This window comes from Lissotriton helveticus, chromosome 6 (assembly GCF_964261635.1).
Source record: "Lissotriton helveticus chromosome 6, aLisHel1.1, whole genome shotgun sequence".
Taxonomy (NCBI): Eukaryota; Metazoa; Chordata; class Amphibia; order Caudata; family Salamandridae; genus Lissotriton; species Lissotriton helveticus.
In genome coordinates, this window is record NC_136067.1 from 1,552,809,100 (window position 1) to 1,552,832,643 (window position 23,544).

Genomic DNA, 23,544 nt, shown 5'->3' on the forward strand with positions numbered 1-23,544 from the left:
CCTGCTTGTGCCTCAGTTTTTGTGCCCCTGTCGCCTGCTTGTGCCTCCGTGTGCCCCTGTCGCCTGCATGTGCCTCCGTGTGCCCCTGTTGCCTGCTTGTGCCTCCGTGTGCCCCTGTTGCCTGCTTGTGCCTCCGTGTGCCCCTGTTGCCTGCTTGTGCTGTGTGGGTGTGTGTGGAAGGCTCTGTGTGGGTGTGTGGAGGGCTCTGTGTGGCTGTGTGTGTGGGGGGCTTTGTGTGGCTGTGTGTGTGGGGGGCTCTGTGTGGCTGTGTGTGTGGGGGGCTCTGTGTGGCTGTGTGTGTGGGGGGCTCTGTGTGTGTTTGTGTGTGTCATTTGCGAGAGATAAAGCTAGTAGGATTGTAAATGACAATGCCATTTATTTATGTTAAAAAAACCATAAATAAAAATAATGTCAAGAGCAATGCCAATAGCTCCAACTTTAACAAAGGCAAAACCATTGCATTGTAAATGCTTGTTTAATTGAGTAGACCATACAGAGTTGGTGAAGCGTCCTATCTGTACTGTTGTCACACGTAATACCTACAAGAGATGAGCCTTGTACAGATAATACTGCATTTAAAGAATTCCCTCCGAGAAGAATTGCTCTGCTTCTACTGCTGCATAGATGAATTTTATCCAGCAATAAAATTGATCCATGTATACTGCAGCCTCTATTACTGTCTTACAAGCAGCTGAGTACTGTGTGCGATGCTAAGAATAGTTTTATCTTGGTAAATCCTAGACCTGGTGATAGAAGTTTAGTTCTTTTATTTTGTTGTGGAGTAGTAAAGTTAAGAAAAGAAGAAAAAGTCACCTAAAATGAAATGTGTTCATTTTCTCAGGTGTTGCGGCCAACTGCGCCTCAGCGCTTGCTCAGATGGCTGCTGCATCCTGTGTCCAGGAAGAAAAAGAAGACAAAGAAACTCAGGAACCCAGTGATGCTATAACACAAGGTAACATATTCACTGAACAACCTGGCTTTGACTTACCACTACTCTGCAGAAAGACTCTGAGAGCAGAGATTAATGCTCTTTATTTTAACAGACGCTGCTTTATTTTTCCATATTAAATGTTTTCTTTTACTGTTTTACAATTAAATAGTTATATTTTTGGTTATATTTTGTGATTTTGTTTTTTTGGTGAACACCTATGTTTATCCAAAACTATGTAATACTTGTTTGCCAAAATTGTAGACGGGGCAAGTTTTTCCTCTAGAACAGATTCTGTCTGATTGACTTTCATCTACGTCATGGCGCTCCACCGTTATTCGCTGTGGGTACCCTGCATGTGGTGTTGGGACCAGAACTGTTTTGGTAGCTGTTTAGAAGACCTTTGTGTACCCTGTATCAAAGAAGCAGGTGTATGGGTACACCTGCTCTCCTATGTTGGTGTGCAGCAACCTACAATGTGGAGCACTACCTGCTACTCTCTGGCTTACTCCGTGTGATCTGTCCCTGCTTTTTTCTCAATCATGCTTTTTTTTCTCAGTCTTGATTTTATTCTTCTTTCAGCTGTCCTAGATCATGCTTCAACCCGGGTGTTGCAAAAACAACAAATGATGGACTGAATGTGGATCAATGTCACACACTCCCCCAGTCAAAAGATCTGGGCCCAAATCCATCGTTTTTTTGCACTCCACACCACCCTGGGTTAGACAATGGCGATATGCAAATCAGCTCTGACCCTGTTGCCCCATGGGAACAGTCCAGTCCGAACTACAAAAGCCATGTCCTTCCCAGAACGGAATCAAGCATCCGAGGACCGGACCGGTTTCGAGGTAACACCTCTCTTCAGCCCGGCTAGCTTGATTCCAGTGGTGTGGAGTGCCTGGGACCCACGTCTGGGCATCCCCAGCGCACTTAGGGCGGCAATTGCAAAAACAACAAATGATGGACTGAATGTGGATCAATGTCACACACTCCCCCAGTCAAAAGATCTGGGCCCAAATCCATCGTTTTTTTGCACTCCACACCACCCTGGGTTAGACAATGGCGATATGCAAATCAGCTCTGACCCTGTTGCCCCATGGGAACAGTCCAGTCCGAACTACAAAAGCCATGTCCTTCCCAGAACGGAATCAAGCATCCGAGGACCGGACCGGTTTCTTCTTTCAGCTGTCCTAGATCATGCTTCAACCCGGGTGTTAAGCCATGTTCCTCATGTTACTGGCTGTTTGCAGCAATTGTCTCATATAGTCTCTGCATGGATTAAAGTTATCCAATGCATGTATGTATGCATGTACATACACTGTGCGCTACCCTAGATATGAGGTCTCTCTAGGGCAGCCTGGCAAGCTTTCAGAGTAACCCTGACCCTATCCAAGGAGAGGTTCTATTTCATCAACAGGCCAACAGGAAGAAAAACCTTTCTGTACACCTCCTATGTGATCATTTGCGTTGGCTGTACATAAATGGTCTAAATAACCCAGACAGAAAGTACCTGATTAAATAACCATAGGCTGGGTCCCTACAAAGCTCAAACTCTCTATTTAGCCAGATATTCTATTACAGTTTTGGATCAAGTTTCACTCTTTGTGCACAAAAGGCATAAGAAACCGAGGCTTCAAAAAGCACCAGCATTACCTGAGACTGCCACTACAATTGACCTCCACTCATGCATTGCTAGGCTCCTGCACTTTGTGTATCACCTCCTCAGAATTTCATTGCTTCAGAGTATGCATCTAGTTTTCTCCCTTGCTGGGAATGTTGACTCCTCAGAATTTCATTGCTTCAAAGTATGCATCTAGTTTTCTCCCTTGCTGGGAATGTTGATTCCGCATGGGAACAGTTCTGATTCATTTGGCCCATCATGTCAGAAATAGTGGCTCTACAATTGGCTCAGTCTGCCTTCCTTTCCCTCTGAATAAGGCTGATGACTCTAACATTCTGATGTTCTTCTTGCTTTGTGAGCTATGCTGAAAGCTAAGAAAACTGCGCCTGCTCTGTTGGGACCAACTCCTCCACAAATCGGACTGCCCTCCCAGAAGTTCCCTGCACCAGAGGTTAGCTCCTGCAGACACCAATCTCTTTGTCTCTCCCAGTAAACTTTGTGCCAGCCAATCTGACCTTTCCTGGTTCAATCCCAAAAACCCCAGTAGGACCATGAAGGGGCATAGCTTACCAAAAAGAGGCCACTCTTGGAGAACTAGCAGACTGACTGAGGCACTAATACTGAGGTTTTTACCAGAGAGTATGATGACTTCACTGTACAAAGTCACACTTACCAATACTAGCCAATGCTCTTGAAGCACTGTCCATTTAGACATGGGCTCCCTATGGAAAATGAGTGTATTTATGTGAGTGTTTGCTCGTTAGCACCTCTAATGAAAGCTGCATTTGCCATTAAGCCCCAGTCCTCAAGCAGACTCACGATGGCTAGAAGACACAGTTTACATTTTCTTGACAACAAATATTGGGAACTCAAAAACAGCTCCATTTGTGTCTATGTGAACCCCCCTCCCCTCCCATGCTTCTCTTTATAACATGGCACTACTCTCCCACTTGGAAAAGTATGCAAAATATTTGAATTATCACTAACTGGAAAGCATTGTCAAGTGGGCATAGTGTTTCCAGGCTCTTTTAGGGATACAGACTCTGGGGCGTAGTGTACAATATGCCAAGCTAAGCAGCGCTCTCTGAAGTTACAGCTAGCAGAATTCTAGGATCAGGTGTTTGAACATTCATTCTCTGCCATTTCTGGCACAGCCATCTGTAGAACATTGATCTTAGTTCTCAATCAATTTTAGGCCACCCCTTCTCTCTACAGTAGCCACTCCTGACTCATAAAGATTTAAATGTACAGCCTCACTGCGGGGATCTCTCCTGCAGTTGTAAATGGGAAAACACAGCCTCAACCCTCCACATAAATGTATTATGAATGAAATCAGTTTAGGGTCCAAAATCCTTCCTTCCAGTGCTCACACCCTCAATAGTAGTACCACAGCCCTCTTCCACTTAACAAAGCAATATAAACATCAGTGGGCTTGCGGTAGGATTTATGGGAATGGGTAATCACAAGGGGCATGTTTGTGCTGGTCATGCACATTACAGGATAACAACCACCACCCCTTAAGGACATTGTCTCAGCAGGTATCTTAACATCTTCCACTAGTGAGATTTCCACCAAGAGGTGTTCAGTTAAATCATGAATAGGTTCAGCCATCTTTGCCATCCACCAGCACCAGTTGCAAGAGCTAACACTAGACTGGAGACTTTTTCTCAGCCCCTATGATTTTGAGAGTCTTGCAGAAATAAAAAAACATTTAAAACTCTCAGCTACATGCATAAAATAAAACGGGGTAGTGCCCCGAGATACCTACAATCTCTGGTGCATATGTACACTCCTGTCCGTTGCCTGCGTTCTTTATCTCATGGCCTTTTTAGCCTGCCTAGAGTCCGACTTTCCAGAATGGGCGGCAGGTCTTTTTCCTTATTGGGCCCCAAACTGTGGAATTCTCTCCCTCTAACTATTCGCAACGAAACTAGTTATGTCCAGTTTCGCAGAGCCATCAAGACCTGGTTATTCAATCAATAAATCCCTCTGTTTTGCATTGTATTAACCTTTCGGTCCTCTAGCACACTGTCTCGTAGCGCCGGAAAACCCTTTTGGGTAGCTGTCGTGCTTTATAAGCTCAATAAATACATAAATAAATAAATAATTCTTGGACTCTATTATTTAGGAACCCTCCTCTAAGCCAAGACAGGTCTGGTTTTCCAGTCACCTTTACCTCCATCAGTGGAACACATCTGCCTCCCCCAGCGAAGGGAACTCCTGTTCACAGTGGTAGGAAGGCTCCTGCACCTCTTCCTGCCATCGCTCAGTTTGAGTGATTGAGCTGAGTAGCTAGGTTGTGCCCTCCTCAGCTTTTCTCCAAAGACCTTAGACATCTTTGTGACTTCCAGAAGGTCCTCTACCAGAGCATATCCTATTTCTGTTTTTGGGCTTTACTAAAAAATATGAGCCTTTTCATTTGCTCAGTGCCCTGTTTTTCTCTAGATATCTAATGGATTGAGGTGTTCAAGTGGACTCTGAGCCCTGCCATATGGTCCTACAAGAACAGGCATGGAGAATCCTTCTCCACCACCAGTAAAGTAATCATGACATCTTACACCCATGTTACACCCATTTCCTCTTTTTAAGCAGTCTCTGGTCTCTTGCAAATGAAAAATAGTTCTGGCCAACTGATGCTCTTGGAACACTTCCTACTTGTAATCATTACAGCTACCTCTACAAGAGAGCTTCAACCCCTATTGGCTTATATACTGTTTGTTCCATCAGGACATAGTGGTACTAAGGATTCCACCCACTTACCTTTTTCTTCCAAAGTTATTAAATCCATTTAACCTCAGCAAAGAGATATTCTTCCCTGCATATGTCCTGCGTTTTCATGGTTCCTTTGCTTAGATGATGTTGCACAATCTCGATAACTGGAGGGCCTTACTTTTTTTCTTGGATAGACCCTTATCTCTCCGGTTTACTGGCTTACTAATACATGAGTTTTCTGGACAACTGTGACATAAAGGCGTTTGCTAAGGCCACTATGGTCAGGTGGATTATATCCTTTATTTTCTACTGCTATCTTCTGCATTTTCAGGCCATCCATTCTGTGTTCTAGTATGCTCAAGCTGAGTTAAGACAAGACCAGTGGCATTCCACAGGTGTATACCTGTCAAAGAAATAAGAAGATTGTACATATTGACTATTCCACATGTTCAGTGGTCATTGTGCTCTTGAATCTTCAGCTCCAATGCACGATTTTGCTATGACGCTCCGTTCAGACTGTTTGCTTCGATCTAAGTTGACCAACGCTGCTCTCTCTCCCCCTCCTACTCTATTCTTTTTGCTTTGGGATCTACTCGCAGCATGAAAATAGGAGCGGACCAGGAGATAAGAGTTGAGTATTGTTATCTGTATGGTGTCTCTTTTACTTTTAGACTCTCTCGTTATTGGCAGCACCCTGCCAACCACTGGCTGGAATGTATACCGCTACATTACTTTATGGGCCTCGCCTAAAACAGCTTATACACTGTCACTTTCAAGATCTTCTGTTAACTTACGGGGGGCTTAGAACCTGCCTTTCGTTGACTTCCACATCACTCTCATGTCCTTGCTTCTCATTGGTAATCGTGTGCCAGATTCACATTCTTTTCGTGTGTTCGTGCTTTCCCTGTAGCAGGGACTAAGTACTGAATAATCTCTTTATTGATGTCCGTCCACTGCTCGGCTTGAAGTACTTTTTTAAATTTAATTTCATGCCCCATTCTTACTTGTCTCCTCCTGCACCATAACTCTTTTTTGTGTTGCTTGCACCCGCTCTGTACTTGCTGCCTATGCATTAGCACAGAGGGTCAGACAGTGCTTCTGGTGACCCCTGTAACATCAATCAAGATTGACAGGAGATACCTGGAGTGCCTAACCTTGCTTCCCAGAGAGCTTTGAGGCACTCAGTCAGCGTGCTCCATCAGATGAAATGTGTATGTGGCCAGGGCTGTAAGACTACCACTGAGCAACATATTGTCGCTGTCTCCTGCTCTCACTGCTGAGCTCAGCATGGTACCCCATAACTCTACACAATGTCTTTTCCCATGGGCTCTAGGGAGAGAAGCGTTTTTATGTGGAGCTCTGGCTGCAAGTCTCCTCGTTCCCCAGAACAGACCCCTTCTATGCAAAGAATGTTCATGTGCAGGGCCCACCCCTTTGTACAAATAGAAGAGAGACTGGAGCAAGGGAATGGGTGCTGTGCAGTGGCAGGGTGCTGATGACAGTATGGGATGCTTTGGAAGAAAGGTGCTGTCTCCTCTTTGCCACCAGCTTGGCTCTCTGCCAACCTCTTTTCCTTCCTCCATCCACCTGCCTGCTCCTGGGGACAGTCGGAGGGAGGTTTCGAACTGGTGCTGGCGCCTGTGCAGCTCACTAGCGTTACTTTACGCTGAGCGACAGAAAGTAAAGGCTCTGGTAGGGCCACCCATGCCTGTCTTAGGACAAATGTTTTCTTATTTTTTGCCCAGTGTAAACTCCATACCGATGTGCAATTCAAAAGTTCGAAGATGTGCCAGAACAAGGTAAGATCGTCACACTTTTTAGGTCTCGCTGAGCAATGCTTAAGCATTGCGGCGAGATTCTAGTAAGCCGTACGAAAACTCGACCAAAACTGCGGATTAGACACAGTTCATGTGAGACAAGCACGTGCACAATGCCAGCCACGTCACACACCACCATTTGTCTTTGCCTCTGCATTAGACTTCAAAGGCTGCCGCTCCCCCCCTCGTGCACATTGCGCACCACCATTTGTCTGTGCCTCGGCATCAGACTTTAAAGGCTGCCGCTCCCCCGTCTCCCCCCCCCCGCCACAGCAATGCCGAGAGCTTGTTTCTGGACGAAAGTGAAAGCCTACTGTGCTTGTTTACAGTAGCTTTGCTCCTCAAATGTTGTTGCTGTGTTGCCATCCATCTAGGGACACTCAGCTTGAAAACACTCGACTTGCTAGCTGCAATGCTACATCCGCTATGCTTTGCCTCCAGACGCGTTGATCCCTCGCAGACTGTGCTGACTCTGCCCCTCCTGATTCTGTAATTGACCAACGCAGTCACCACCAGTCTCTTCTCTCGGTCTTACGATGTCTGCCCTGCCACCATTTACTTCGGACCCTCACACTCACACTTCCTCACCCTCACACACCCTCACACACCCTCACACACCTTCACACACCCTCACTCACCCTCAAACCCTCACCCACCCTCACACACCGTCACTCACCCTCACCCACCCTCCCTTACCCACCCTCACACACCCTCACTCACTGTCACTCACCCTCACCCCTCACACCCCCACACCCTCACACACCCCCTCACCCTCACACACCCCCTCACCCTCACCCTCACCCTCACTCACCCTAATTCACCCTCACCCACCCCCACCCACCATCACACCCCCTCACTCACACCCTCACTCACCCTCACCCACCCTCACACCCTCACCCCCTCACTCACCCTCACCCCCCCACACACCCTCACCCCCCCACCCCCCCTCACCCCCCCACACACCCTCACCATCACACCCCCTCACCCTCACACCCCCTCACGCCCACCCCCACCCCCTCACCCACCCCTCACTCTCACCCCCATCACCCCCCCTCATCCTCGCCCTCACAACCTCTCATCCCCTCACACACCCTCCCTCACCACCCCTCACCCTCACCACCCCTCACCCTCACCCCCTCACACACCTCCTCACCCTCACCCCCTTACACCCCCTCACTCTCACACACCCTCACCCTCCCTCACCCTCATACCCTCATCCTCACACCCTCCCCCTCATACCCTCCCCCTCACACCCCCACCCCCTGCCCCTCACAACCCTACACCCTCACAACCCCACACACTCACAACCCCACACCGTCCCACCCCCTCACACCCCCTCACCCTCGCACCCCTCACACCCTCGCCCCCTCACACCCTCGCACCCCTCACCCTCACACACCCCCTCACCCTCACCCTCACATCCCCACACACCCTCACACCCCCTCACACTCCTACACACCCTCACACCCCCTCCCATCACACCCACTCACCCTCACACCCCCTCACCCTCACACCCCCACCCCCTGACACCCCCTCATCCTGACACACCCCCTCACACCGTCACAACCCCTCACACCCCCTCACCCTCACACCACCTCACTCACCCTCACACCCCCTCACCCACCCTCACACCCCCTCACTCACCCTCACACCCCCTCGCCCTCACACACCATCTCTCACACCCCCTCACACACCCTCACCCTCACATACCTTCACCCTCACACACCCGCACACACCCTCACCAGCATAGCATAACAAAACATAGCATAGCAATACAAAACACAGCATATCATAGCATACCAAAAAAAGCATAGGATAGCAAAACATAGCATAGCATAACAAAACAAAGCATAGGATAGCAAAACAAAATATAGCATAACAAAACAAAACATAGCATAGCAAAACACAACACATAGCATAACAAAACACAACAAAATATGGCATAGCATAAAACATAGCATAACAAAACAAAGCATAGCAAAACATAGCATAGCATAACAAAACACAACAAAACATAGCAGAACAAAACATAGCATAACTTAACAAAACAAAGCATAACATAAAACAAAGCATAGCATAACAAAACACAACAAAACATAGCATAGCTTAACAAAACAAAGCATAGGATAGCAAAACTAAACATAGCATAGCATAACAAAACAAAGCATAGGATAGCAAAACAAAACATACCACAGCATAACAAAACACAACAAAATATAGCATAGCAAAACAAAACATATAATAGCATAGCAAAACATAGCATACGAAACACAATAAAACATAGCATAGCATAGAATAACAAAACATAGCATTGCAAAACAAAGCATAGCATGACAAAACATAGCATAGCATAACCAAGCATAACATAGCATAACAAAGCATAGCATAGCAAAACATAGCATAGCATAACAAAACATAGAATAGCATAACAAAACACAGCACAGCATAACAAATCAAAGCATAGGATAGCAAAACATGGCATAGCAAAACAAAACATAGCATACAGCATCACTCTGCACCACCACATCACCATTCAGGGGCAACACAACATCACTATGCGCTACCACAGCATCACTGAAGGTCACAGCATCACTCGTTCGCCATCACAACATCACTCAGCGCCACCACAGCATCAACCTGTGCAACCATTCAACAACAACTGGTTTACATATGGCCTCTCAATGTTTCAAACTTTATTACAAATGTAACAAAAATATATTAATATTTCACTTCTGTTCTTGGATTTTCGTCACAATAAAATACACTGAACATAATCTTCACAAAAGTTATTTACAAAACTTTAAGCTAGTGCTATTATAAATTACAATAACTTTCATGTAAGTATTGCATTACAAATGCTATAGATGTCACATTTGCGAAAGTTATAACTATTGGCATTGTAAATGGCAAAGCTATTAATTTCGCTATTTTCAAAAACAAAACATAAATAAAAAAATTGTCATTTACAATACCAATAGCTCAAACTTTCCTAATGCGAGACCTATTGCATTGCAAATGCTTGTTTAGGAAAATATTCCAATGTAATGCTTTTTTAAGAAGTCCTTATGATGCTTGACTCTTTTACAGAATTTAGAGTCGTGTACAACAACAGTGGATCAGGGATCCATAAATCAAAAAAGGATAAAGTAACAGCCAACACGTGTTTCGTCCCCCTAAAACAGCCGTCTGGCCTGGGGCTAATGCCGACCGATTAAAACGATACGGCAGTGACCGAACGTTCTCCATTCAAAATACCCTTATTTCCGCAGTGCCTGCCAAAGGACCTCATTCCGCCATTAATTTAAAATTACGCCCCAAGGAAGCCCCAGGCCAGACGGCCGTTGTAAGGGGGCAAAACACGTGTTGACTGTTACTTTACCTTTTTTTGATTTATGGATCCCTGATCCACTGTTGTTGTACATGACTCTGAATTCTGTAAAAGAGGCAAGCATCATTAGGACTACTTAAAAAAGCATTACATTGGAATTTTTTCCTAAAAAAGAGTGACGATCTTAACTTGCTCTGGCACATCTTCAAGCACAGTATCATAATGGGGAAGGGGTCTCCCATTGTCAAGGACAAGTGAATCACAACTATTTGGCTGTATTATCCAAGGATTGCAAAGGATCGGGACCCATTAGCCCCTAGTTCTTGATTGCAATTCAAAAGTTGTATGCCACGCTTATTTGTTGCCATAATTTATTTATTTATTTTTTACACAAGCAAAAAAAAAGCGCTGTCAAAGGCAATAGGTCTCACCTGTGTGAGATCAACTGGCTTTGTCAATGTCTTTGGTCACGTTGTACAGCAGCTTTGCAGCTGTGCAGCATGGCTGAAAGTAAAGAAAAACAAGCATTTTCAATGCAACAGGTCTCGCGTTTGCGAGAGTTTAAGCTACTGGCATTTTAAATGATAATGCCTTTTATTCATGTGTTTAAAAACTAACACAAGTATGAAAGGCATTGTTATTTATAATGGGAATAGCTCAAACTCCCGCAAATGAAAGACCACTTTAATGGTGTCTGCGCGCCCCGTTCTTTAGACTGTTCACCGTATTCAGGTTATAATGAGCAACGTCTAAAGAAAGGGACGCTGCCAACATTAAAGTGAAAGCGCGGTAAGGGACGCTTTCACCCAACAATAAATAAACAAAAGTTCTGTAGCGCGGCCGCTAAAGATAAAGTGGACCGTGCTGGAAAATTAAATAAATAAAAAACCATGTCCGCTAAAGTGAAAGCGGAGCGCGCTGCAAATTAATTAAATAAACGCGGCCGCTATAGTTAAAGCAGACCCGCTGCCATTACTATTAAAAATATAAAAGTGGGCGTCACGCTGCCTTGTAGGAAAGCACGTCGTGTGTGAAATTGTGGAAGATCATCAAAGAAAATAGTGCTCACAGGCTAGATGAAGCAGACCGTGTAACAACACAAGCAAAAAAGTCCAGTTCTTATGGCAGGTTACAAATGCAGGAGAGACTACTAAGCTTATTTATCAATCAAAAGCAAAGATTTCAAAAGGACAGTAACAGGAGCCAATTGAAAAGATGGGCGGGAAATGGGCGGAGCTTCTATTCCATACCTCACTAAGGCATGCCTCGCAGAGCAGCGCATGCGCTGCCCAGGCTCGACCTAAAAACGATATTGAAAAGGCTCCCTACTAGGCTCTATATTCATGTGCTTAACTTAGCATGCTGTGCTGTTATATCCAAGACCTGTTATAATGCAATTTGTGTTGTAGCATGTTTAAAAATACTACACAGCCTGTGATCTCCACACGTGATAAAAGAAAACATTTCCCATTTCCTTCCCATTTCCGCAAATAGACAATTTACAAAACGAGCTGATAACTTATGGATTGAAGTTCTTGTTACTGAACGTAATGCACTCGTATTAAGATCAGGTGACTGAAATGTAAATATCATTAATATTTCCAGCATTTGACCTTCAGGTTAGAATTCTTTTCAGCTCACGCCTTAACCCACCGAGGTACCTTAGCCATATATACTAAAGCACCAACACCAGATGCTGCCTCTGTGCAAAATATGACAAGTGGAATAATGATTTTATTGAAAAACGTGTGTACGATGTACACAACGGTCGCAATATCCAATTAAAGTAAAAGGCAGTGTGAAAACAGACACACAAGGAGAGAGATCCAATGTATGTGTGGTGAGGTGGAGGAGAGGAATGGAAATAAAGCATCTGCACAATGGTGGTGTGACGAAGAGGAAGGGAAGGAGATGAAAAGTGAAAGAGATGCATATTTACATTTTTAGGGTGAGAAGGGAGCACACCCTAAAGTCGATGGTGATGTAGAATAAGAGGGGTTTTTTTGCACAAAGAGAGAGAAAAAAAAGAAAAGGTTAGAGAGTGCATTTGTCCTATCCCCGCTGTCATCCTCCAACCCTGCTGACCACTTAATGTCGAAAAACTACATTATAAAACTCTTTCAGAATGATGCCTGGACAGTGAAAACTGATAGGAGTGAGGGTAACCCAATCAACCCTTGTAGGCTTGGGCAGTATACAGTTTCAGGTAAGAGGGTGTCTACAAGGGATTTTATTCAAATATTGATTAGCTTGTTTCTTGACATTATCTTTGAGTTTGTTGTAACCAATCTAACTCTCATATACCCAAAGGGTAACAGTAATCACTCTTAATTGCATAGAATTCGTTATTCTATGCAATTAAGAGTGATTACTGTTACCCTTTGGGTATATGAGAGTTAGATTTGTTAGAACAAACTCAAAGATTAATGTCAAGAAACAAGCTAATCAATATTTGAATAAAATCCCTTGTAGACACCCTCTTACCTGAAACTGGACAGTGAAAACTGGCAAAGTTTTGTAGGTAAACCTGAAAAAGGTTTTTTTAATTGCAAACAGTTTCATTTTCACTCATACGAAGTTGAAAACTAAGAGTGGGGACGACCGTTTTTTTTTCAGATGTGCCCATCAAGTTTATTTCTGTTTTTTTCCCCAAAACCTTCATTCTTTAGTTTGTTTCCCCTTTTTCCCTCTCTTGTTCACTCTTTCATTTTTTTCCTTTAAAGGTTTAGAATTGGTGGTCTCAGCGCTATACAAGAATACGACGTAACTTGGTACATTCTTGTGCAAAAACCTAGGACAGGGAGACAAGTTATCTCTTAGCCGACAGAGCAGTAGTACAAACAAACAATGTCGTCAACAGAGGAACATCTCTCATGGACACCCTGCAGAGAGCCACAGGACAAGAGGGACGAGGGCACCTAACATCAACTCATTGCAAAGAGAACAACTCATCATATCAACTTCTGCGGATGCCTTAGTGCACATCCTCCTCAACATCTTTGCTGGTGTGGACACAAAAAACCACAAGGCAGAATGTCCACATCCATTGGCTATTCTCACTTTATGCAGTTGGAGACACCACAATCCTGTTGTTCCGATTATTGTTGACACACCCTTTTTTGCTGATAAAACCGGGTCTCAGAGACCCCTTATTTCTTGTATGGAATTCAGCAGGTGTTGGTACCATCTGACATCCTAATATGCTTATATTGGCTCTATTCCGACCAACCTAAGCAGCCCCATAATAATTGAACATCAAATGCACGCTGCTGGCACCCATATCCTCATTAGCATTTCAAAATACATTTAAATTTGAGATCTTCCTGCTCACTTTTGGGAGCCTACATCACCTCTGGTTTAGGGCTACTTTCTTGGCTATGTTCTTAAATGCCAAGTTAGTGAACATCCTGGAGCGGTTGTGAAAACGAGACTTCCATCCTGTGAATTAGTTCCATCGGCCCTTCTGCGCAGCAAGGTGGGAAGACATCCTCTGGTGAACCAAAGGGTCTAAACTCTGGATGATTTTGTATCATCAGGTGACTTGCATTAGTAGGACCAGTCTACATCCTTCGCTGCTGTGTTCAGGAAGTACCACGAAGCAGTGGCAATGCTATACAAAAAAAATAAGAAATACAATACAAAAGAAAATAAATGAAAAAACAAGATAGAGAGAACTGTTTGTTGACATGCAGTGGTAGATCGTGAACATGCTTCGTTATCCCCGCTGGGACTTCCACAAGAACATATCCTCTCTACCCTCATGGAAGAACAAAGGCCTGTTTATTTATTTATTTTTTCACAACTGACCCTACAATGCAGAGGACTCTAAAATAGGCGTGCGCAGAAACCCATAGGGCGATTAGCCTGATCTCCGGGCTCTGCGAGGCTAGTGAGCATTAGCGCTAAGGCTGGGCCTTCTGCAGAATCCTCTGAGCCACAGATCTGTAATTTCTTTGCATTACCCCACTATAGGCTGACGCCTTATTGCTCCCCCCCCATCGCGCAGCATAAGCCATTAAAAGGAAGAGAAAATTAATAACACCATCCCAAGATGCAAGGAGGTCGCAGGGGGAGGGGTGGGCGGGTTGGGTTAGAAAGAGAGCTAGGCTTCTGTTGTCACTTCCACTAATGAGACATGCAACGGAATAAGAGTGCTGTGCACGTGGGTCACAGAGGAGAGAGTTTCCCTCCAGCTTCTTGGTGTTATCTTCAGCCAAATGCTGGATTTCATGGCCTTACTTTCGAAGCTGCACACACGGGCCAATCAGCTTCACTCAAGTCAATCAGGTATTTGTTATATAGCGTACTTTAGTCGCACCTGTGACGTATCTTGAAGAACCTAGCGCACGTGACGAGGAGAAGACAGGAAGAGATCAGCCGACAGGAAGCCCCTTACAGCCGAAGAGCTAGTAACCTAGAAGTCCATTTTCTCTGTTACTTGCCCATCAGAGGTCAGACAAAGATTGAAGTCATGAGATATATACATCTCAAGTCATTGTTAACGAGGGGCTGTCAATTCCCCAAAAGTTAACAGGGACTGGTCAGATTCACAAAAGACAGGCTCAAAACATGAATAAACCCACCTGTGAAAGCCTTTGCCTGCATCCCACGCCCGCCAGGCTAGATTATATATCCCTCGCTCTTCTATTAACGAACAATGTTGAGTCCGCCGTGAGCCAAAGAGATGTTGTGCGCGTGCACAGCCCCTGTCCGGGCTGGCACGACAAACAGGAGACAGGGAGGAAACAAAGATGGCTCTCTTCCAATTAAAAGCACGCATTTTTAACGCACGCCAATCAGAAGCATGGGGGGAGCTTCCACCCCGCTTCCGAAGCAAAACGACCACAATAATCTCACAAGCGAGCAGCGCATGCGCTGCGTCGCTATACGGGACCTAAAAAGTGCTATGACTTAGTCACCACTGACCGCGTCATATTCCTTTTTTCCTTCTTTACTTTCAGCCATGCTGCATACCAGTGGCACTGCTGTACAACATAGCTAAACAAAACATTGACAAAGCCAATGGTTCTCACGGAGGATATTGGCTTTGCCAGTGCTTGTTCGGACTCGACAACTTTGGAACATTTTCACTATGCGGGCAAGGAGGTTAAGGATTGACAGGTGTGGGCTTGAAGGGGGGAGAGAGTTTTATGTTTCTCTCACCACTCCTCCAATGCCCCAAAATACAAAGAAAAGTCTTTGAAAGTAACTTCCGGTGTCATGGAGAGGCTGCAACATCAGTTATACTTTCAGTTGTGCATAGTTTCCTCACATGAGTTTAAAACCTACTCTGATCAGGGATTTCCAGCTCACCTTGTGATATGAGCTCTTCAGTGAGTGACCTTGTGACATATGGTGGCAAAGTGTAAGATGGTAGGTCTGCTTTTTTGAAAGAGTGAAACTTGTGAGTTTGAGCACCTCTACATTGGAATTGCCAATCGATTACATATACCCATGTGCGTGGTACCGGCTCTGTATCTTTGTTTAGTAGATTTAAAGAAGCAATTTCTGCTCCTGCCACTGTGCCCACAATTTAATAATAAAAGTAGAGAAAGAAAGAGAGAAGGCCACACTTTATTTGATGTATTTTTGTTTTGTGTGATTTTATATAGTGCAGAATATGCCCAGAAGCATCAGACCGCTTTACAATAGAGCCAAAACAGACCGGTAACAAATTGACAAATGAAAGGATTACCCTAGAAAGAGTGAACGACAAGGTACCCCTCATGAGGGGAAAATGCACATAAAAATATAGAATGAAGAACAGGTACTATTAACCAATGGCGTATGCTACTATGTAAGATTCATCAATAAATAGTGCAGGGATAGGATAAGGTGCACCCAAAGGTGACGTGGGGTTTGGGTAGTTAACAGAGTTTTGTTCGAATAAGAGAGCTTTGAGTATCTTTTTGAAGGCGCTGTGACAGGAGACTCTGAGGAAGGGCATTTCAGATTCGTGTGGCACTTTCAGAGAGTGATTTGGACATGTAACGCTCACTTTTGAAGGTGAAAGGTTCAAGAAGAAAGGACTGAGCACTCCTTGAATCTCAACTACTGCCTGAAATGTTCAGTTTTTCCATTAGGTGCGAGGGTGAAGAGGAGTGAAGTGCTTGGCGTGTGATGCATTCAGTTTTAAATTGGGCTCTCCCCTCTATGGGAAGTCACTGAAGCGACCGTAAAGTAGGGATGATGTGATCAAATTTCTTGTGATCTGATACAAAGGGTGCTGCAGCATGTAGCACTGCTCTGAACAGTCTTAGATGGATTTGGGGGATGCCTGATAGGAGAATGATTCCATAGTCAAGTCTAAATAGGACTAGCCCCTGGACAACTGAGTTTAGGTCCTGCTCTGGGATCAGGTGCCTGATTCTGCCAGGCATCCTTAGCTGGAGCCAAGCACTCTTGGCAGTGGATGATATATCACTTTGGAGGTTGAGATGTTTGCCAAGGATGGATTCCAGAGATGAATGCTGAGATAAAAATGATCCCTCTATTCAGACAGTTCTTTCACCTCGCCTGTTGAGTCCAGAACATGCGTGCCTCCTCAGCAGTCACAAATACTCTTACCAACAATGTCAAACTGCCCTCCGATAAGTTGTACCGCAAGATTCCTAAGCAACCTCCTGGATTGTAAGCAGATGCTGCTACTGTCCTGTACCCGAACACATATTCTTCCTTTCAGAAAAGTCTCCCCATACCCAAGAAAGCTCACATAACCAACTCCACTGGGGTACCTCTTGGCTGTTTTTGTATTCTGTTTATTGTTCCGCATGCAATAGCCTTTTGAGCTCGGTTTTATTTCAATCAATTCTCTAAGGGCTTCATTAGGATGTCGGTGGGACCGCCATCAACAAGCCGTCAGTGGCGGTCCCACAGACATCTATGCCATTGGTCCGACCGCCAAATTACGATTCCGGTGGTCGGAGCGAGGTAGGCGGGGAGAAAAGACCACCACCTCCGACAAGCTCATGGAGCCTGCGGGGTTCCTAATCCCTACAGTGGGGCAGTGCCTGCACCGGCACCACAGTAGGGATTAGGATATCCCTTTCTGACTGCCTGTTTATGGCTGTCTCACCGCCATGAACAGGCAGTCGGAAAGAGACTTTGGGGGCTCTTAGCAGGGCCCCCATGGACCTCCACTATGGGCCCAGGGGGCACATGGGGTGCCCCGCCTTAAACATCCATGCACCGTGTGCCAGGTACCACGTAGTGCCTGGCATACGCTGCATGGATGTTTACAAACATGTCCTTTGCTATTGTGGCTTGTGGTGCGTATGTTTTCCAGGCTGTAGCACAAGCCGCAATAGAAAAGGACATGTTTCCAACTGCCTAAATGGCGGTCACATCGTAATATGTTGGGTAGAACAGCCAACTACTAGTCGGGTGGTTACTCTCCTGCAACGATGGCGGTCAGACGCTTGTCTGCCCACCATCGTAATAAATCCCTAACTAATACAAAAATAAATGTCTGAATTTCTGGTGCTGAAATGTTAAAGTTCTAATGTTTATCCTGTTGTTGCTGCTTAGAAACTTATTTTCTCATGAGGGGATGATTACTTAATTCAGTGAGAGTGCATTTAATATACGATTTTGTATGGTGCCCTAGCTTCAAATTAAAAAAATATTGGTGTGAAATATCGTAATCGTGGTTCCTGTTGCCAGCTAATGCAAATCTGAGGCCACCTGCCAGAAATGCACGGTGTAAGAGTGATTTTGTTTTTCGGCTTTCCTTTCAGTAAAACAGAAGGTAGAACAGAAGCTGGAGCAGATGGGGAAGACACCAGGTGTGCGGCTGCACACAGCGCACGTGCTGTGCATGGACGCCATCTTGAATGTGGGGCTCGAGATGGGAAGCCACAACCAGGACTGCTGGCCCCATGTTTTCAGGTACAAGCGCAGCACTTTAGAAGTGTGACGGACTAGCTGCTAGAGGAGCGAATGGTATAGATACACATATAGTATTCTATGTAAATTGGATGATGGAAAATGTCATAACTTTAACACCTGCACATCCATATCACTGTATTGCCGCTCTTGAAACCTATCCTTCAGGTGCATGCTTTTAGGAGTGAAGTTCATGCTTATGGCAGTAGGCCTACGGACCAATGAAGTTTTGGATTTTTTAAAGCACCTTGCTTGGCTTTGTCAAGTCTGGTTTTCCAATCTACCTCCTTTAATGAGAACACATCTGTCAGAGAAGGGTTCTTTGGTCCATGGATGGAGAGGAGAGTCCTGCACCCTTCCCTACAAATGCGCAACTTGAACTGCAAGTTCCTAACTAGCATTCGATAAAAGTTAGGGTAATCTGTGATGGACTCTCCGAAAAAGGAGGATTCATTAACTGGGATGATATAGAATGATATTCAGTTTCAGTGGTTGAATGAGTTCAAGAAGGTGTTTCATTTGATCAAGGGAGATAGTTGTTGGATGCCATCACCAAGCCAATTTTATGTCAAGAGGCACTCGATTTTCACTACAGATACCAACACGACAGTGGTAGGTGCAGTCCTGACTCAAGTGGTGGACAGGTTTGTGCTTTGAAACCTGAAGATGTGAATTACTATATGCTTGAAAGAAGTCATTCGTCAGTGGATGGGCTATTGAACGTTCCGGGGTAGTCCAACTATTTTTCTAACCCATCGTTATTTTGCCCACACTGCCACCTCACATTTGACACAGCCACATGCAGATCAGCCTCAGTCCTTCTCCAATAGGAACAGTCCAGTCCAAAGGTCATCTCTGAAAAAGAACACAATCAGCCCAAGACTGGTTCTTCAAGCATACCCACATTGCTGAATGAAGAATGTGCGGTGTGCAGTACGGCTTGGGTTATGCAACGCTGGACTGGAGTAGGGTGTCTGTTGGAATGAGGTTGGACAGCTGCCCACCTATACCTAAAGTCCCAGGAGAAACTAAACTCTCTAGTGTAAAGAAGTGGTTAGAAATCAGAAACCACAAAACTTTCCGCAAGAATCTTAAAACCTGGCTATTTTAAATCTGTTAACCGCCCCTCGTCTCTCTAATTTTTTAGATTCAGCAAGCGCTCTGAGACCGAACGGTGACATATGCGCTATACAAATATAAACACATAAACATAAACATATAAACATTTTGGGGAAGGATGATGTACAGTCACATATTTCTGGTGCAATTTGTGTGTGTTTATTTCCATATATCTCTAGAGCTGAAGTTAATTTTCCTTAACACTTTTATTCTTTTGATTCCTTTCCTTCCCTTTCCCTTTCACATTTGCATTATGGCTGTATCAATTAGTGGAGCCTATGCTTGCTTGTTATGCACATGCAACCCCGCCCTCCCACTTTTGTCTTTAAAAGGCAGAATTTCTGGAAAGGCATTTTCAACAGTCATTTGTGAAAACATTTCAAACAATTCCTCATCTTAACTTGTGTGTTTTTTCTAGAAATTACAGGCAAAGATATCACAAGGCGATGGAGAAGTGGCCAGAATAAAAGCTCTGGTTTAATCTGAATTAATATCTTGTACACTATGTCTGTATGCGCTGGACAATGGATGTCACACACGTGTAATTGGTGTCTCCAGACCATAAATAAAGGGGACTGCATGCATCTCTCTGAAAGTCACTCTAAGTGGGCGGTAAATTAAATGCAGGCTTCAATGTCCACTTCTTGCTGACTCTCAATTCTAATAAAACCCAACCTTTATGGAACCCTCTTAGGAAGGAGACAATTAGATTCTAAACCATTATAAACCATCTCGTTGGCACTGGAGAGAGATGCTCATGTGATGCGTGGAAGTTTGCAGCTGTTGCCAGGTGAAGGTCAAACACAAGCTAGGGTTGTATGATGAAATTTTGTTGACATAAATATTGCCAAAAAACATACTGAGGACACAGCTATCGACATTACATACATACATAGTATGTATTTAAAGTCACAAATATGGGCAACAAAAATATGGAAGACCACAATATCGTCAAACAAATAGGTGACTATACACTTTATTAACTATAAAACATATATTACCTTTAAAAATATTACATTTATAAAATATACTTCTAATATAAAATGTATAAAAACTATAACTTACAAACATTAAAAATAGACACTTCAAAATATTGCAAAAAATAAACAGCATTTAAAAATATTTAAACATAAATAATAATCAATACTAATAAAATAATGATAAAATCTAGATATTGAAGAAAGTACATTTATTAACATCGTGACTATAAAATATAAATAAAAATAATTGATATTGAATGTAATTTTCAAAATGTAAACAAAAATATATATTACATTTTTTTTAAAACATCAGATACAAATATACGTTGAGTGGTCAAATTCACCACTTTAGCTCCCTCTTGACTAACAGGAGGGAAAATGTTGGACTTACTATTCCCAATCCAACATCAGCAACAGTAGGGAAAGTTTGAGCTTTGAAAGTGTTAGATTTACTACTCTCACTCCAACATGAGCAACAGTACGGAAAGTGTTGGTCTCTGGGGCGTCACATTTACCACTCCACTCCAACCTGCGCAACAGTAGGGAACATATTAACATTTAGAAAGCCTATATTTAATTTTCCTAATAAATTCCATATATATACAATACATTGACAAAATGTATTTCCATAAACATATTAAAATATTAACATTATATAATGTCTTTAAATTATTAAAAACACAAAATTAACATACAATTATACAGGAAACGGTATTGAAGATTATCTCAATTAAGAACTCAAACAGAATAGGTTTAACATAGTTACCATTCAATTACTCTAAAATTCCAACAACCACAAAAAACATTAAAATAATAACAAAAAAATAACAATACATGTTTCAATTTATTACAAAACATATTTAATACAATCAATTATCTTATTAACCAGTTAACAAATAATACAATATTACAATGTTGATATTTTCTGTTAACCATCTAAAATAATGTTCACATAATTATGTAATTACAAATCCAAAACTTAGAAAAATTTATAATAAATTTAAAACAAATATTTTAAAAACGTCCCAACCCTATTCGCCTACAAACCCAACAATCTGCTAAAAAATTGACATAAGACAATAAAACAAAATATTTTCAAAAAAACACAGTAACAAATAATTAAACATACTTAACATTAAAAAAATATTTCATATCACAAATAAAACTCAAGTAAAGAATTGAAAACCGAAATTATATTTAAATATACTTAAAAAAAACCAATATAAACAATTTCAAAAAATGACATTCTTATAAGATCTATGTTCAGTCCCATAATATTTTTGACATGATATTTGTGTCTCACAATATTTTCAAACAATATTTTGGAGGAATAGACAAGCCAAGTCCTACACTGGAATATCCGATATTTCCTCATGGATTCTTCTGTCTACCCAGTGTAGTTATGCTTCCTGGAGCATCAACCTCCCAGTATATGCTTTGGAATGAAGAAGGGGAAGAACTCCTTTCTTGAGGGATGTGTTTTTCTTGAATCGCTGTTGAAGAACAGGTAGAGACAAAGTTAAATACCGGAGTGCTAAGATTCTTTAAAGGAAATCTGCCCTTCTTTGAGCCTTGATGGGAAAGAAGGTCAGCTAAACTGGTGTCAAGTACTGCTAATGATGCCTAGAGGCAGGTACTTCATATCAGGCATTGATTCCTCTCCAGGGGTTTGACATTCATTTCTGGTCAATCTTGGCGCACAGATACACTCTTCTTGGGAGACCAGTGACAAATCAGTGTTATCTGGAGAGTTATGGTTGCCCTTGATGATTATAATGAATTAGGATTATGTTACAGGCTGATGCATTGGCAATGCTCATTGAATACTTCCTGACTGTCCTTGCTCTGTGCTCAGAAATAAAGTGTACTTTCTACTGTTCTTTACGTTTAAACAGACAAACTCTTTGGTTCCACAAATAACTGAACCTCTCAAGCAGTGGCGTAGCTTGGTCAGTAAGATTGGCGGGGGATTGTGTGAGCTTCAAATTTCCCAACAATCACACTGGCATATGATGGTACAATAAGTTATTTGGGAAGCAGAGCAGGAGGGTGCTTAAGGGGCATTGGAAAGGGAGAGCAGTGCGAATTGTTAGAGTTGCTTAAAAGGCAATATGTTGTAAAATAACCATCAGTTTTAAGAACTTCAAAACAGATGAGAGTGTGTGTGTGTGTAAGTTTTAGTCTGTGGGTGCATGTAAAAATCCTACGTGAAAACCGACAGCTACCTCACCATACCCAACTGAAAGCACCTGTACCCCACTATTTACTAGACTGGCACGGGTACTGACAAACATGTTCCCAGGGGCCACAAAGTTTGGTCTGTGATATGACCGATGGATGCATTGATGCCAGCAGGGGGGCGGTAAGGGAATGGGGACAAAGTGGAGGTGGGGGTGGTTTGGCAAGGTGTGTGTGTTTGTGTGTAGGGGGAGTGAAGCATATACATTTAGTGTATGAATTGCATATTGTGGAACCAAAAGCTTGGGTTTAATCCTGGCTTCTTCGCTTAACCAAATTGTGTGATCCTAGGCAATTGTTTTATTTCACTTTACATTCTTTTTCTTCATCACATACATGACTTCAGGATGTGCTACAAAACCTTCTGTGTATGAGTTAATAAACTATATTGTTCACGTATAATAGAAACCCAGGCTGCCCAAAGAGTTCACATAACTGATGTTTCTAAATTGATGTTTGAAAATGATCACTTTAAAAAAAAAAATCTTCTCAATGCACTGATATAATCTAATGTACTAAGGTTAAATGGTTCTGCATTTTAACCTCTTTGAGGCTCATGACGAGCTGAGCTCGTCATGAGCCTCGGCGCTCCGGTGCTCATGACGAGCTCAGCTCGTCATGAGCCATGGAACGCTCAGGTGCGGGGAGAAGTCCCCTCCTGTGCTGAGCATTCCACGGGAGGTAATACACCTGTGACGAGCTGAGCTCGTCATGAGCACCGGAGCGCCATAGCTCATGATGAGCTCAGCTCGTCATGAACATGGGGGCGCTGTGCGCGCCCCCCTCCCCCCCAGCACAGCGGGGGATTAACCCCCGCAACAAAGGGGTTAATGTAATACACTTTTTGTAATTTGAAAAGACTTTCTCATACTTTTACACTTTTGCTACAAGATGCATTTAAAAATGAAAGAGGCATT

General features: G+C 43.3%; 1 protein-coding gene across 1 annotated transcript in view; it reads left to right on the top strand.

Moving 5' to 3' along the window:
* ARFGEF3 (ARFGEF family member 3) overlaps nucleotides 1–23,544 on the top strand; it is a 505,700-nt gene that overhangs the window by 328,591 nt on the left and 153,565 nt on the right. Inside the window, exons 18-19 of the mRNA XM_078649342.1 lie at nucleotides 842–952; nucleotides 18,143–18,293. Coding sequence (XP_078505468.1) covers nucleotides 842–952; nucleotides 18,143–18,293 — 262 coding nt within the window. The remainder of the gene's footprint in view (nucleotides 1–841; nucleotides 953–18,142; nucleotides 18,294–23,544) is intronic.